The 18188-nt window shown below is 41.2% G+C and overlaps 1 protein-coding gene across 9 annotated transcripts in view; it reads right to left on the reverse strand.

The window, feature by feature from the left end:
- The window catches only part of LOC127449398 (SH3-containing GRB2-like protein 3-interacting protein 1), a 102519-nt gene extending 84588 nt beyond the window's left edge, over positions 1–17931 (reverse strand). For 8 of the 9 annotated variants that reach the window (XM_051712806.1, XM_051712799.1, XM_051712803.1 and 5 more), the window contains exon 1: positions 17143–17392. In XM_051712806.1, coding sequence (XP_051568766.1) covers positions 17143–17152 — 10 coding nt within the window. In that variant the 5' untranslated portion in view covers positions 17153–17392. Of the gene's footprint in view, positions 1–17142; positions 17393–17639 lie in introns of those variants that run through there. The other variant, XM_051712798.1, reaches the window with a different exon arrangement.
- Positions 17932–18188: the final 257 nt, after the last annotated feature.

Genomic DNA, 18188 nt, shown 5'->3' on the forward strand with positions numbered 1-18188 from the left:
CAGTCAGTACTGTTCAATCACTTATTAAGAAGTGGAAAATTCAGGGATCTCTTGATACCAAGCCAAGGTCAGGTAGACCAAGAAAGATTTCAGCCACAACTGCCAGAAGAATTGTTCGGGATACAAAGAAAAACCCACAGGTAACCTCAGGAGAAATACAGGCTGCTCTGGAAAAAGACGGTGTGGTTGTTTGAGCTGCATGGTCGAGTTGCCAGAAAGAAGCCTTTACTGCGCCAATGCCACAAAAAAGCCTGGTTACAATATGCCCGACAACACCTTGACACGCCTCACAGCTTCTGACACACTGTAATTTGGAGTGACGAGACCAAAATAGAGATTTATGGTCACAACCATAAGCGCTATGTTTGGAAAGGGGTCAACAAGGCCTATAGTGAAAAGAATACCATCCCCACTGTGAAGCATGGTGGTGGCTCACTGATGTTTTGGGGGTGTGTGAGCTCTAAAGGCACGGGGAATCTTGTGAAAATTGATGGCAAGATGAATGCACCATGTTATCAGAAAATACTGGCAGACAATTTGCATTCTTCTGCACGAAAGCTGCGCATGGGACGCTCTTGGACTTTCCAGCATGACAATGACCCTAAGCACAAGGCCAAGTTGACCCTCCAGTGGTTATAGCAGAAAAAGGTGAAGGTTCTGGAGTGGCCTTCACAGTCTCCTGACCTTACTATCATCGAGCCACTCTGGGGAGATCTCAAACGTGCGATTCATGCAAGACGACCAAAGACTTTGCATGACCTGGAGGCATTTTGCCAAGACGAATGGGCAGCTATACCACCTGCAAGAATTTGGGGCCTCATAGACAACTATTACAAAAGACTGCACGCTGTCATTAATGCTAAAGGGGGCAATACACAGTATTAAGAACTAAGGGTATGCAGACTTTTGAACAGGGATCATTTCATTTTTTTCTTTGTTGTCATGTTTTGTTTTATGATTGTGCCATTCTGTTATAACCTACAGTTGAATATGAATCCCATAAGAAATAAAAGAAATGTGTTTTGCCAGCTCACTCATGTTTTCTTTAAAAATTGTGCATTTATTACCAATTCTCCAAGGGTATGCAAACTTTTGAGCACAACTGTATATAAAAGTACCATGGTTTTGCCAAACTACTTCTTTTGCAAGGAATTGTTTTATAAATGATACAAAATTATTGTGTATTATTATGTAGTCATGGTACCATGGCAATACCATGTTTTGGGACACCATGATATCATTTGATGATGATATCATGGAATTCTTTGAAATACCTTGTAATACAAATGTAAATATAATTGGACACAAATTTGGCAATCATACAGTACCATGATATACATTAAAGTGCCATGGTTTTACCATCTGATACCTTCACAATATTTTAGGATATTGTTCTTTGCCTCTCACAGTGCGTGGATGATGTAACTCTTGGTTTTCAGTCTCTAATACTGTGCTGTCTTTTACAGCATCAGAGGGGCTCACACAAACTGCAGTACCAACTGGTTCCAACACATATTTTAAGGCAGCTACACAATGCCTTCTGATCACATTCTGCTGATGCTAAAATCCCTTCTCCTTTCGCACTCCTCCTGCTGATGATAAAATCAATGGAGCATCTATTGTCTAGAGTAGGGAGGTAATGAAACCTAATCAGGATGACTCATCTATGGTACAGGGACAGAGCAGCATGTGTTCCACAGCCACTGTCAGTATTTAACTCAATGAAAGCCCAGTTACATAAGGAATGGTCTCCATATGGAATGACACTCCAGTTGACATAAGTTTAATTTGCAGAAATATTGGTGATATATTGCAAGAGAAACATAAGCACTATTGTATTAAGTTACATTTTAAAGACATAATGATGCCGCTGCAACAGTAGTAGACACAATTTACAACAAACATCAGAATTAACCCTTTCAATAAAGTACTGGCACTACACTGGTATGGTATAAGATGGTTATTGATTATTATATTCATATACCATGGTACTTACATGGTACTCCAATGTATTTCAAATAAAACCAAGGTATTGCCCATGCACACAACCAAAAAACATGGTATTATATTCTCATGCCACCATGTCCAATAACATGGTACTGTTTATTACTGAATCAGAACCATTTCCAAAGAAATACTGCTCCCCATACACCCCACACTCTCCAACAGTCCCCCATCCCCTTTGGTACCCCATCTCTATCAAATTATTTAAGGCAGTCGAAACAGAATATGCAACTGTTGGAAAAACAATATCACAACTGAGGGAAAACCAACAACATAGTATAGGGTAAAATAAAACAGAGCTTTGATTGTCCTGTGATAAGTTTGAATCTTTCTTCTTGAATCACCAGCAGCCCATGCATCTAAAGGAGGTAATTTATTAATTCTAACTATAGACAGTTCCAACATTACTATATTGTGAAACATATCAATGGTGCATTTTTGTACTACTGAATAAATTTGTTTGTACAACAAGGCAGAAACAAATCCCTATAAAAATGTATTTCTTGATTGAATGATTTATATAAAAGGCTTAATTTAATTTGAAAGGTTTTCCTAAAATTAATTGGGTTCATTAAACACTTACATTTAAATCCTCAAATTTTAAAATGAGAGAAAATTGAGAGAAACTAAACACCTGTCACAGTAACTCTCAATACACAATGAAGGCAGAAGATCCCTCCTCACTAATGTGTCATAAACACATCTTGATGACAGATGCTCTTTCCTGTTACATCATAGCCAAGTTCCGCTGAGAAAGAAATTAATCTGTCCATCCTGCCATACAAATGCATTCAATCATCAGTCAACAAAGAGCACAGTGGCAAGGCAATAAATAATTTTACCTTTAAGGCAAGGCCACTGTTTGCCCCACCGGGGCCCTGAAAGTTTATATACAGAAATACACACAGACATTCAAGAAACCATCATAAAAAAATAAAATAAAAAAAGAGCTCAAGACCCTCAAGAACAGAATGACTGTGAATCCAAGTATTTAGTATTATGACAGGATCATAAGATGAATATCACATATTCACACATGCCTTTGAACTGACTGTTTGGGGAGGAAACAGGAAAAGCCTCCTATAAATAAGCCTAGGTGATGGTTCAATATGAATCAATAAAAGTAAATTAATAAAATAACAAAAATAAATCACAACTCCTTTGGGACCATCCTCTTCCTGCCTGTGTACAAACAAATCAGTGTACGTTAGGGACATTTGTTTAATAACTGCTTCTTCCTTATAGCATTAGACATATAAAACAATCTTGTATTTCATTTGTAAACAGGATTTTAAATGTAGTGTGGCACAACCTGTCCATGCAATTGCTGAATCCTTTTCAAAGTGCAAAACTAGCAGAAAGAGAGGAAGGAAATAAAAGAGATAAATGTACTCAAACACTATAAACAGGAAATTATTTGTAAAGTATTTCTCTGCTCTGGACCAGCATCTCCCTAGCCAACTCCAACATTTATTAAAATTCTTTGAAGCACAAAACTTTATACAAAACAGAAAATTAGCAAGTAACTCATGCTGGGAGCATTACTGAAAAGCAAAACAATGACAACACAACAGCTGCGCAGTAGTAAAAACACAAAAAATATGTTTGCCATTGTACACATATCTAAATATAACATCATGAAACTAAACATGTAGCCAAATAAACACCAACCAGCAAATTCCACTTTATGGTACTACCATGTTTTTTGGACATGTACCATGGTAGTACAATGGAATTCTTGCAAGTACCTTCGATTTAAATACCATGGTAGATAAACATATGGCAATCATTCAGTACCATAGTAGTATAATATATATATATATTATATATCAAAGCTTTATCATCTGTATCCTACAACGGTACCGCAACAATCCTTTTTTATTTGGGTAATGAAGGGTAATAAAGCCTCCAGATTTGGGAAGTATACACTGGGATATGACCATTAAAACACACAAACAGTCATGCATTCACATTCACACACTTCAAGCGATGTTCTGTACTTCCATCATTTTAGTGTTCTAAAGTTCTCTCTTTTTAGAATCACTTGTGTCAGCTCGTCCTTTCCTACAATGTACCCATCATTCCCTTTGTACTTCTTCCCACACTGTCAAACAACAGTAATTTTCTTTTCACTTTCACTGTCTGAAATGCATGTATATCTCCCCTCTTCTCCTCTCCCAACTGTTTAGCCAATGTTGCTTTGCTGTGACTGTGGTGGCAAATGAGGAAACAGGGATCTGTTAATCCAAGGTCATATTAGGCAAACATCTTTAATCTGGGGCCTCCAGAACTGCACAGACACAAACACCCCTACACACACACAAATAAATAAAACTGCCTCTGCAAACACAGGTATGCAACCAGGCAAGTGTTAAAACTGGTATAAACAAAAAGTGTAACATAGATAGACTAGGTAAATACCAGGGCATTGCATAGCTTAAGGAGTTCTGAGTGTTTCCTAGCATGTTGCCTGCTGTTGCTAGGGTGATCGGGGTGGTCGCTAGGGAATTGCTAAATGGATGCGTTCTGGCCCAAATTAAAAAAGCCCAACCATAACAAGTCTCTATGATATTCTGGTCTCGAGCTCGGTCCCGCCTTCATTGTAAATCTATCGAATTTTTCCACCTGTTATAAAGTCCAATTTCTTGAAAAGTAATAACACATTTGTGCTCAACAAGCCCAAGGATGAGCAGTAGTAATAGTGATGCTTGTCTTAGCAACCACCACATTTAATATCTGTCTTCTCGACACAGTCACAAATAATTTGTTCTAACCTTTCAAAAACCCTCATTCATGCAGGTCCAGATTTTTTCCTTATTTTGCCAAGCTCATAATAGCTCTTTGACCATTCTATTGTTGCCCATTGAACAAAGGCACCCATTCTTTAGAGCATGGAGTGTTTCTGTAGTAGGGGGCAGGAGACTGTTATCACAGCCAACTGAAAGCCCAATGAACACTTTTGATCTGCAGGGATACACAGACATTGCGTTCAAACAAACACAGCATTGCACATAAAGCGTCCAATGTGTACTTAAGGCACACCACAATATCTATGCATGCATATATCCTTCCTAGTGCTTTTACATATATTATCTTACACTGATTCTGTTTAATAACCTGATAAAGTGTAAGGTCATGTAAACGCCTTAAACTGGGTTCCTTTATAGGAAAGGGCATAAATAGTTAAAGCAAAACCAGGTCAGAACACATAGATTGTCGCCCATTCTGCCAATTTCACTCTGCAGGTAAACACCTTTACTGGGGATCTAGTAGCTTATTCAACGTGTGCATGCATTGTGTACGTCTTGTTTTTGATGTTAAATCTGGGGAAAGAAAAAGAAAATAAAAAAAATCTCTCAAATCTCATGTAAACATGGTTTTCTTGCATTGTCTGTTTTTTGTGCAGTTGTAAGCATATTGTTGTCCATGGAAACACTCGATGTGTGGAGCCCGGCCTCTGCTTATCATATGTGTTACTGAAGTACTGTTTGATAGCACAGGGATGCACCCAACTTTCTGGGACAGTGAAGACATTTTTACCCACTTCAGACAGATGCCCAGCCACTGTTTGCTTAAGCTTGCTGGGAAATCCTGCTCCAGCATCGGCTCTAGCTACTGCCAAAACAACCAGACCAAGCCTCTGTCTCACCGCAGTACAGTGGGAGCCCTTTCACATGCTGCCTATGCCCACTTCCCCTACTGCACTGTCAAACATACTGAAATGTAATTTCAGTTGCTTGGGGTTTTTTATGCTGCTATTCCTTATTTCTCTCTTGCACCTTCTCAGGTTGGCTTGTGCAGTTATGTTCTTAAAGCTGAAATTTTTACTTACTATGCCACTAGTGCCACCAAACGGAAATGCAAAAATAATCACAGGTTTCAGAAAACTCCTCCCATCTTCCATTGGTTGTAGACCATTTCAAGGATGTAAACAATAACAAAGGAATTAGAATGCTACAGGCCTTGGAACACTTCCAGTATCATTACCGGATCTTTTAAATAAGGCTCCGAGTTAACATTTTCTCAAAGAACAAAGGTTTACCTGAAGTGACTTATCCAGACGTGTTGTTGATGCTGAGCGTCTACTCGAGAGAGGTAATTAAACTGTATTGTAGTTTAGATGCTCACAATTATTTCCTCAGCTGAAAGGTCGGGAATGTTGGATCACCCCTATTATAATCAATAAAGCCGTCGAATGAAGCTGTCTGCGTGACCTGCGGCCAAGGTAAAGATTTCTTTTTTAATTATAAAAATACTTGTCTCTTTCTGCTACTCCAGCTACTCTGAGAACTTTGCAGTTTGGTACTGCAGATATTGTTACTTTTTGTGTGACAAACAGCTTGTTATGTTCCTCATTTGTATGTCGTTTTGGATAAAAGCATTTCTGCTAAATGACAAAATGTAATAGTAAATGATTTTATGATGACTCATTCATTATAATGGGAGCGATCTATAGTCATTATAATGGGAGCTCTACCCATCAAACTTACAATGAGTTGGTGTGGAGGTGAGGGCGTGGGGAGCTGAAAAGCTGTTTGTGTGTTTGAATTTAAGCTTCAACCTTGTGTTTTGAGCAAACATGTTTATTTTCGGTTAATAAAAAGTGACATTCCTGAGTTGGAATTGCCGTGTCCCACTTCCTCCTTTTGACCCAAATACGAACATATGTTACACTGGTGCCGAAACCCGGGATAAGGAGGAAGGTACACTGCTATAGGGTCATCTTCGCCACTGAAGAAAGTGTTCCGATCCCTCGCCAGCACCCACCAGGCTCAAAACAAGGCCCTCATGAATCTGCAGGCAGAGCAGCAACAGCGCTTTGAGGCACTCCTTCGAGGCCAAGAAGAGGACAGTCGGGCATTTTGGAGCTTGTTGCCCTGGCCTCTGGGGTGTAGTAACACTCCTGTCTCTCTCTTCTTTGGCTCAACCAACTCTTCCTCTCAGGTGGGGGAAGCTGCCACCACTGGTGTGGGTGAGGTTTGGGCCGCTCTGTTGGCGTTGCGGGGAGCCGGGACACGTCCGCAAACAGTGCCTGCTGATGGAGATGGAGACATTGATCGGGGTCCCCGACACTCCACAGGCCACCCCCGATCGAGCCGGGACGTAACAAATACCCGTGAGTATTGGTGTGGGGGTGGGGGGGGGGTACATACCAAGCCAAAGTGGATTCAGTTTGTAACCAAACCTCCATTCATCAATGCTTGGTTCAAAATGGGGCATTGGATGCAAATAATCGGGTGAATGTGAGGTGTGTGCACGGGGATATTTACGATCATCCAGCAGTGATCGTCACAATTTTATTTCGGGGTCAAAAGCATAACACTGAGGCTGTGGTTAGTTCCCGCCTCACCCATCCACTAATTTTGGGTACTAATTGGTCGGCTTTTCCCGAATTGTTAAAGGGGTTGTGTGTGGATATGTCCTGTAATACAGTGGTACGGTCTGGGGTGTGCAATGCGCTGACTGGGGAGGCGGAGCTGGGGCCGTCTATGTCAGCTCCGCTTCAGGATGACGTATGGGAATTCCTGCTGGGGATTTCTCTCTGGAGCAGACGTGAGACGAGACTCTTAAGCACGCATTTGACCTAGTGAAAGTAATTGATGGTCAACCCCTTGAGCCATGCATTCCACTCATGTATCCATATTTTTCAATTATAAATGATCAGTTGTATCGATTGACACAGGACGCTCAGACAAAAGAAGATACAACCCAGTTGTTAGTACCAAGGAGCCGTCAGGAAATGTTGTTTCAGGCGGCTCATCATAGTCCGATGGCAGGTCACTTGGGACCAGGGAAAACACTAAGCCGTCTCATGGCCTGTTTCTCATGGCCTGTTCTATAGGCATTCGCGGGGATGTTAGCCAGTGGTGTGCGACATGCCGTGAATGTCAGCTGGTGAATCTGCCAGCCACTCCAAAAGCGCCATTGCGCCCTCTTCCACTGATCGAGGTTCCCTTTGACAGAGTTGGCATGGACCTCGTCGGGCCAATAGAATGGTCAGCACACAGGTATCGCTTTGTGTTGGTTCTGGTGGACTATGCAATGCGATACCCAGAAGCAGCGCCCCTGCTCAACATCTCAGCGCGTAGTGTTGCAGAGGCACTCTTCAGAATAATCTCCCGAGTGGGGATTCCGAAAGATATCCTCACTGACCAAGGCACTACTTTCATGTCAGATACACTATGCGAGCTGTATGAATTACTGGGTATTAAATCTATTCGGAAAAGTATGTACCATCCACAAACGGATGGCTTGGCCAAACGATTTAATAAGACCTTAAAAAATATGATTTGTAAGTTTGTGCACGAAGATGCTCGGAATTGGAATAAATGGCTCGAACCCCTGTTATCTGCAGTGCGAGCAAGCTTCCACAGGGTTTTCCCCATTTGAATTGTTATATGGGCGTAAGCCCCGTGGTGTCTTAGACATCATGAAGGAAAATTGGGAGGAGGGACTTTCACAAAGCAAAAATGAAGTTCAATATGTTCTTGACCTGAGAGCAAAACTCCACACACTGGGTTGACTATGACAGGAGAATTTGCTACAGGCTCAAGAACATCAGTTCCAGCTGTATAACAGAGGAGTTCAGCTACGGGAATTTGCACCGGGAGATATAGTACTTATATTACTGCCCACATCGAGCTCTAAATTACTCGCAAAGTGGCAAGGGCCTTTTTTTTATTTTCTTTATTCCCTTTTCTCCCAATTTGGAATATCCATTACCCCACTACTTAGTAGGTCCTCATGGTGGCGCACCTCAATCCGGGTGGTGGAGGACAAGTCTCAGTTGCCTCCGCTTCTGAGACCGTCAATCCGTGCATCTTATCATGTGGCTCATTGTGCATGACACCGTGGAGACTCCGCATGTGGAGGCTCATGCTACTCTCCGCAATCCATGCACAAATTACCATGAGCCCCATTGAGAGCGAGAACCAATAATCATGACCACGAGGAGGTTACCCCATATGACTCTACCCTCCCTAGCAACTGGGCCAATTTGGTTACTTAGGAGACCTGGCTCAAACTCCTGACTACCACCCCTGGAGTCGTCATCAATACTTGCTGAGCTACCCAGGCCCCCTCAGAGGGCAAGGGCCCTTTGAGGTCACACGGCGAGTTGGGGAAGTCGATTATGAGGTAGTGCGTTCGGATAGAGGCGGAGCTCGTCAAATTTTCCACCTCAACCTACTAAAACCATGGAGAGAGGAAGTCCCCGTATCCTTGGCGATGGTAGTTCCGGAGAGGGAGGAGCTCGGCCTGGAGATGAGTCTAAAAGCCTTGTGGAGACCACCTCTCACCGTCACAATGTAAAGAGATTGCCAGGTTGCAAAATAATTTCTCTGACGTGTTCTCGCCTCTCCCGGCCGCACTAATCTCATAAAACACCACATCGAGACAACCCCAGGGGTGGTGGTATGTAGTCGTCCCTACCACTTACCCGAACACAAGAAACAAGTAGTATGGGAAGAATTAAAGGCCATGCTTGATATGGGCATAATAGAAGAATCCCACAGCGATTGGGCCAGCCCGGTGGCTCGGTCCGGTTCTGTGTGGATTATAGAAAGGTCAACGCTGTGTGTAAATTTGATGCTTATCCAATGCCTCGTATTGATGAACTGCTCGATCAGTTGGGCTCGGCTTGCTTTTATTCAACACTGGATTTGACAAAGGGATATTGGCAGATCCCCTTAATGCTGATGTCCTGTGAGAAAACGGCCTTCTCCACACCGTTTGGAATACACCAATTTGTGACCCTGCTGTTCGGTTAGTTTGGGGCCCTGGCTACGTTTCAGCATCTTATGGACCGAGTCCTCAGACCGCACACTGTGTATGCTGCTGCTTATTTGGATAATATCATTATTTACAGTAATGATTGGCAAGGGCATATGCAGCATCCGAGGGGGGTTCTAAGGTCACTGCGACAAGCAGGGCTCACAGCAAACCTGAAGAAGTGCGCAATTGGGCGGGTGGAGGTACGGTATCTGAGGATCCACTTGGGTCACGGGCAGGTGCGATCCCAGATTGATAAAACTGCAGTGATCGTGACCTGCCTGAGTCCCAAGACCAAAAAGGAGGCGAGACAGTTTCTGGAGTTGACCGGCTACTATCGAAGGTTTGTGCCTAATTTTTCTGACATCACCAGCCCGCTGACTGATCTCACTAAAAAGGGAGCCCCAGACCTGGTCCAGTGGACGGAGCAATGCCAACATGCTTTCACACAGGTAAAAGCTGCACTTTGTGGCGGGCTGCTTATACATTCCCCTGATTTCTCTCACCCTTTTGTTTTACAGACGGATGCATCGCACAGGGGGCTGGGTGCTGTTCTGTCCCTAGTGGTGGAGGGGGAGGAGTGCCCGGTGCTGTACATTAGTCGGAAGCTCTCTATGAGAGAGACGAAGTACAGCAGCATATAGAAGGAGTGTCTGGCCATCAAGTGGCTGGTCCTCACTCTCCGCTACTATTTGTTGGGACGAGCATTCACCCTCTGTTCAGACCATGCCCCACTCCAATGGCTCCACCGCATGAAGGATGCCAACGTCCGGATCACCCGTTGGTATCTGGCACTCAAGCCATTTAAGTTCGAGGTGGTCCACAGACCGGGGGCCCAGAGGACTGTCACGGACTTCCTCTAAAGAAAGGGGGGGGCAGCCCAGACTGTACCCCTGGCCTGAGTTGGGCGGTGGGGGTATGTGGAGGTGAGGGCATGGTCAAGCGCCCATCTGGGGAGAGGGAAAGCGGTAAGGACATCCACCTGAGATGAATTTTGACTAATTACCATTTCCATGTTCACAGTGAGAGTCGGGGGAGATAAAAGATGGCCCAGTCCACTGAAAGAGTGAGAGAGCCCGGCTGAGAAGCTGTTTGTGTGTTTGAATTGAAGCTTCACCGTTGCGCTTTAAGCGAACGTGTTTATTTTCTGTTAATAAAAAGTGACATTCCTGAGTTGGAATTGCTGTGTCCCACTTCCTCCTTTTGACCCAAATACGAACATCTGTTACAGTTGGCAAAAATGTTGTTCACCTACCAGAGATATGTGTGCTACAGTTGTTAGTACTGCACATATCCAGCCGTCTAATTTTACTGCTGCGGATACGTCCATTTTTGGTTTCTTTTTCAGAGATATAAACACTATTATTTCCATTAAGTCCAGGCATCCAGAGAGCATCCAGCCAATGAACAACATAGTCCACGTTTTATTTGTTAATGTTAGTAACGTTAATTGTGTTAAAGTCACTAAGAATGGAGCGCCTCCCACTGTTGTTTTGAGTATGACAACTCATAGAAAATGTTCAAGGAACAAAGATGTTACTTCCTTAAACTGACGAATAGTCCTTGAAATGGTCGATAAAAACAAATAGTCCTGCTCCAAACTCACACCACTGGACTAGTCAATGTTCCTGTGTCAGGCTAGACGGGACACTCAAACATAGTACTGTTTTAAGCTGCCACAGAGCCAATGTTAAACTTTTAGGTTGAAGTCTACAAACGGTTTACTTACAACTGATTCTACATTAAAGCTGAAGTGTGTAATTTCTGCGCAACTAACACCACCAAAAATAAACATTGGTAGTTGTGTCTGACAAGCAGACTGTCACACCCCAAACTCACACTATTGGTTGAGTCAATGTAGTTGTTTCGAACAAGCCACTCAAAACAAACCAAAACAATTTTCATAGCACCACAGTGACAAATGTGAGAAAATGAACCTGCTTGTTTGATATTTTGCATTTTCCCAGTCACATTACAACACTGTTAAATAGTGTTATAGTGGCGAGGAGTACCTTGATGCCCACTCAAGGTCATAAAAACTTTAGACATCATATTGTTTAACATCACAGAAGCAGAACTATTTCCAGTTACTCGAAGAAAGCCTACTGCATGTACATTTCTTTCACACTCAGAGTAATTCTGTTAGCCTCCTACACAAAGTAACAAATAAGTACTCTAGTCTTAATTCAATGTAATATATTCATTAAAAGGCGAGCAAGACATAATGGAATTATTCTTTCTTTTGTAACTCCCACATGGCACACAGACAGAACTTTAATAGACTGCAGGAAACTATTTCACTTGTGATACTGCATTTTTTACCAATTGTCTGTGGCAATATAGAATATATACAATTCACCAACAGGTAACAATGATAAAAAAAAAATGACATTATAAATGTAATATTAAGATGGCTAATACACATCAAGAGGCAAAAACAGTCTACACTAGTTATTCTCTAATTATATTGATATTAGGTCAGACATGCAACAAATGCAGCTCTTTACAATGTACTTAACCACTCTTTAAGGCTAATTTAATCTTCATGGAGAAATTATTTGGACATTCCTTCATTCCTGAATGGGATTGGGTGGGACAAGCCTCCACCCCACTGCACACAGGAAATACTATCTACCACTAGCACTATTTAAAGCAGTCTGAATAGCGCCCCTCTATTTAAAAGCAGAATCTGCCCCCAACCAGACATTGCCAGGGTCACCACCTTTCATTTCAGCCAAGCAGAGCAGTGGAAAAGTTGTTGTTTAGCTTCAATATGGGTGACAATTATTAACCCTATAAAGCCGTATGTATAAAATATGATACACAACGTTAGACGGCTCCTGTCTCCCTCTCTGTTCAAGCTGAAAAGCACAAAAAAAAATTGTTTTAAAAATCATATGGTATGTAAGTTTCACATGTGTATGACATCATCTAGTGATTATTTGTGGGGGAAAAAAAGTGGTTTCAATGTTTATATCAATCTATTTAAAATGGCGGCGGACTTCCGCAAAACATTATTATGCTGGGATAAATAAAAGCTTATTTTAATAAAGCAAAAATGACAGTAATTATTATATTGTTACTAATATTTTAAAATGAGTATTTGCTGAATATAAGCTTATGCTTGGTTAAAATTTTGCATATTATTTTATTGAAAAAGCATGTTAAAATTATAGGTGATTGAGAGATATACCTCAAAAGCATATTTGATACCATTACATTACATTCATGGCCACTATTTAAAAAACAAATAAAATAAAAAAATAAAAAAAATAAAAAAACAGAGCTTTGAAAATTCTGACATATACTTTTTATAAGATATTTTTAAAATGTGGACTAATATTTATGTATTTTCATATATGCAGCCTGCCCTGCCATTATAAAGATCTCATTATTTTACATTACAAGCTATGATGATGTCATCTTGCCATAAGTTCCTGAGACCCAGGGAAATTGTACAATTTCCCTTTTTTAAATGTCAATATAGTGTTTGGTGCATGAAATACATATGATAAAAATTGTTTATGGAAAAAAAAAATGATTTTATTAATATTGTATTTGATGTGCTGAATTGAACTGTGATACATTTCAATCCATATTTATAGACCAAGGAGCGGAAGTTGTCACGGCCAAACTCTCAAACATTTGGTACCTCTGAAAAGGTATAGGCTAAGAAAAACTTAAATAACAAATGTCCTTTGCAAATATTGCTAGGCCTCAGAAGGATAATGACCTTTAAAGCCTAATGTATCAAATATGATACATTAAAAAAACATGAGCAAACATCTACAATTTATTTGTATATTTGGTCTAATGGTACTAAAAACAGTTGAATGTCAAAAAATTCGAATTTTCTGACAATTCTTTCATATGTCAGGCTTTACAGGGTTAAATGACCATTAAAATAATGGACAGGAGTATTCAGTGTTTATATGTAGTTACTATAATGGAATTCAGGGAAATTTAGACTGCACTGTTTGCCTTTGAGCTAGCATAAGTACTAAAGCACGATTACTTGCATCTTTAAGACATGATCCAAAAAATGTATCTGAAACAAAATAATTAATTTGATTGTAGTAGAATTATTATTACAATTGTTTTGAAAACTTTGGATTTGTGAGGTCAAGAAGCATCAACATTGTAACATTCTTCTATCACTTCTGAGATGTTCAAGGAAAAGAACCTTTTTTTTTTTTTCTATTTGTGGGCTAATACAATTTATTACTTTGGACAGTGAAGAGATGACAGGAAAGTGGAAGGAGAGAGAGAGGGAATGGAATTGGGTCATGATGCAGCCAGACTTGAACCTGCAGCCTTATCAGCATTACTGCTCTTTATGTGTCATGAGCACTTGCACCACCCACTGTGCCATTAGTGTGACAAAAAAAAAAAAAAAAAAAAAAAGGACAATTTCTGGAAAATAATCAAGAGTCTGAAATGATCAGATTGAAATTACCTTTTCATCAATACATTTCCATTACCTTTGCCATCATCTGGGATTACTGGATATTCAATATTTAAGGATTACTGGATATTTTATATTTAAGGATATTTAACCCTCAATCACTGTTCTTTAATGTACCTACAGACATTATGATCCTGGTCAAATCTGACCAGCAACGACCTTTGTGTTAAAAAAAAAATGTGGCACCTTTTTTCTGGATTATGTCACAAGTTATGCAATTGGATAAATATTTTGACATTATCAAAGATTATATGTTTTTTTTTTGTTTTTTTGTTTTTTTTTTTGCAATGATGGTCAGAATTTGCTTACAGTCAAACCTGACCATGGCATTAAAAAGAATACTTTTTTTGTTATCTACCATTTGTTTAGGTAAAATCAATCAATAAAATAATCAGCCACTTTGAGAATTTGGCAGTGCAATAATGCAGATATTGTTGACTTTTTATGACAAATTACTTGCTATATTCCACAATGGTCGCTTTGGGTAAAAGTGTCTGCTAAATGACTAAATGCAAATGTAAATAATTTTAAAGAATTGAACAAAACAGACCAAAATGTAAGAAAAATTACCACAAAATGAAATTCAAGCCTATTTTTTTTTTTTTTTTAACAATATAACAAATTCAGCTCAAGCTGAAAATTAATTCTAAACATATAACTGATGGGACCGTTGACTGAGACCATTTGAGCTTTTTGACTCTTCACATGCTGCTGCCGGAAAAGGGTAGATTGATCTCTTCAGGTAAGGAGAGAGCAGCTGCCCCAGTTGGAGGAGTTAAAGTATCTCGGGATCTTGTTCACAAATTAGGGAAATTTGGAGCGCGAGATCGACAGGCGGACCAGTGCAGCATCTGCAGTAATGAGGTTGCTGTATCGATGGTGAAGAAGGAGCTGAGTCTGAAGGCAAAGCTCTCAATTTACCACTTGGTGTAAGTTTCAACCCTCACCTATAGTCATGAGCTTTGGGTAGTGACTAAAAGAATAAGATTGCAAATACAAGCGGCCAAAATGAGCTTTCTTCATAGGGTGTCAGGGCTCACCCTATGGGATAGGGTGCGAAGCTCTGACATCCGAGAGGGGCTCGGAGTAGAACCGCTGCTCCTCCGCATTGAAAGGAGCTAGTTGAGGTGTTTCGGGCATCTGATTAGGATGCCTCCTGGACGCCTTCCTGCGGAGGTGTTTCAGGCATGTTCAACTGGAAGGAAGCCCAGGGGAAGACCCAGAACATGCTGGAGGGATTATATCGCTCCCTGCGCTCTGACCCCAGCTAGCTGGGATATGCGAAAAAAAGAATTTCACTGTCTATGTGCAAATGTATAATGTGTGACAAAAATAAAGGCTTCTTCTCGGCTGGCCTGGGAACACCTCGGGATCCCCCAGGATGAGCTGGAAGATGTGGCCGGGGAAAAGGACATATGGGCTACTTTTCTTAGTCTGCTGCTACCGTGACCCCGTCCCAGATAAGCGGTCAAAGATGGATGAATAGATGAACTCAGTACATCAAAGTAGTGCATCTAGAAGGCCTACATACATATATCCTCCTAAAACAATTCAAGCTGTTTTTCACAATTCTTCAAGGTGACTTTGCAGCTTCAACCAGCCAGGCAGTTACAATTTGAAGCAAAGAAACCTCAAAGCTTGGGAGTGTTGTTGTGCTGTGGAGAGTGGAAACATCAATTGGAAAGCAACATGTGAAGTAGATTACTGCTTTTTTTACACCTCCAGGCAGTCCACACATGGCTATCCCAGCTAAGCCTGTTCTCGCCACATTCACATCTATTGCACAGCTATTTGGAGCTACAGTGACTGCCGCGATCAGTTTTTGCTGCTGCGTTGTTACCTAACACCTTACCACCTAAGCTCTGTCACTCACTCACTCACATTCACACACACAGGAACAAACACGACAAACGCGACCTCAGTTGTAAAACACACAATACATTTCGGACACACCCACAGACTAAGGAAGTGCTTTATCATATTGTGCAATAAAATATTTACAGTAATTACAGATCTACAGTATTTTCCTCTTTAAAGAAATACATTTCAATAAATTGCACAATACACTGCATGAAATGTTTGCAACCAGTACAAGAAACGGTGAAAGACAAATATTTGTCTTAAGATTTATATATATTTTTTTTTATTTCTGCAATTAGATTGGTAGAAATGACACAGACTCCTCATGGTGAAGCATAGAAAATGGTGTTAGGGAGCCAGTGACATAACACTGAGTTTATTTGATCCAGCGGTATAAATAAATGATCTGTTCTCGTCAGGCCGACAGTTATATAAACACCTTAAAAAGTCACACATGTGAATCCATCCCCTGTTTCTCCATCCACAACACAGCTGACAGCAGCGTTCGCAAGCACACACACTGAATTACACATATGAACACCTCCCTTTAAAAAGGGAGGCAATGGCCTTGAGCAGACACATAATTAAAACCAACATTTTTATAGTATGATGTGCCTGTGTGTGTGTGTATATGTATGTGAACTCTATATGCAAAGAGAATTCTGAGGCGGCCAGCTGGTCACATAAGCCATAACTGCAAAATCCAAATAATCCTTTACAAAGACAAGCCATCTAAAGGGGGTGAAACAAAAGCACAATGGAAAAAACAGCAAATACTGTACGCCTGCTATTGAAAATTAGAGCACATATGAGTGTATGTGTGTGTGATGAATTTATATCTGTGTGTGCCTGTGTCTAAAATCTCCAGTAGCTTCAGTCCTATACTAAGAATGATACGCAAGTTACTGGAATGTCAAGACACTCAAAATAGCTGGAAAGCTTATGGCATTTAAAGCCAGTAAACACCGGGCCACACACACACACAATGAGAAGTAATCAGGAGGTACAAAGACTAATATGATAAAAATAGACCAAGCCCTTACCTTCCATCATGATTGCAGATTAGCATTCCTCTATCTCCAAGGAGCCTGAAACGGGAGGAGGGGAGAAGAGAAGCCCCTGGTTACCAGATGGAGAGAAGTAAAAAAACAAGACAGATCACTCTTCCAGCCTCCAAAACCCTCGGTTTTAAAGTCCCCGTGTCCCTGTAACGACGGGCCGTCGGATGGTTAGGGGTCCTTGTTTAGGCCATGGATGCTGCTGCTAGCCACTGCGGCTGTAGCCTACGATATCACCAAAGGATGCTCAAAAGGGGGCAAGGAGAAAAGCAGAGAGAAAGAGAGGGAGGGAGGGAGAGGGAGAGAAGGCTGCTAGGAGGGAGGGAGGCTTGCTGAGGTCATCGTTCGTCTCAGCCAATCCCGCGGGCACTGCTGCATGTCACATGCAAGCGGTTCATCGCTTCTGTCGGCGTCCTCGCTGGGAATTCACATATGCATACACACACGCGCGCCGCGCACTCGCACACAAGCACACAGCTTACCTTGTTATGTTGAATGCAGATCCTGCCAGAACAGACAGAAACTGGATTAATGGTGTGTTGGTTGTCAAAGTAGCGACACAGCCAAGTAAGGGAAACTGTCCATGTTGAGAACACACAAGCTCTGAAGCTGAAACATTTGTAGATACACTGCCACTAGAGTCAGTCTATAATTACAAAATCTGTCCTCTCCTCCTGTTTTTCTGTTTTCTGAAGCTCAGCTGGCAGCCAATGATCTGTATCTCTCTTTCTCTGACAAATCAATCAACCTGGCATTACAGCTGACAGACACAGTAGCTGCTCCACGGAGGGAGGAGCCAACTCTCAATACAGACTAGTGACAGAGGAGGGGAGCAGAGAGAAGCAGAGATAGTGTGTGTGTGTGTGTGTGTGTGTGTGTGATTCATTTTATATGAGGAGGTGGGTCTTCCCAATGGATAACTAATTAAAAGACAAAAAAGTGGGTTGTGTTTGCTGACAATTAGCTTTTTCTTTCACAAACGCATCAATGCACATTAGACAAAACCAAAACAGTAGCTTATGATTTTGTGA

This window comes from Myxocyprinus asiaticus, chromosome 12, assembly GCF_019703515.2.
Source record: "Myxocyprinus asiaticus isolate MX2 ecotype Aquarium Trade chromosome 12, UBuf_Myxa_2, whole genome shotgun sequence".
NCBI classification, from domain to species: domain Eukaryota; kingdom Metazoa; phylum Chordata; class Actinopteri; order Cypriniformes; family Catostomidae; genus Myxocyprinus; species Myxocyprinus asiaticus.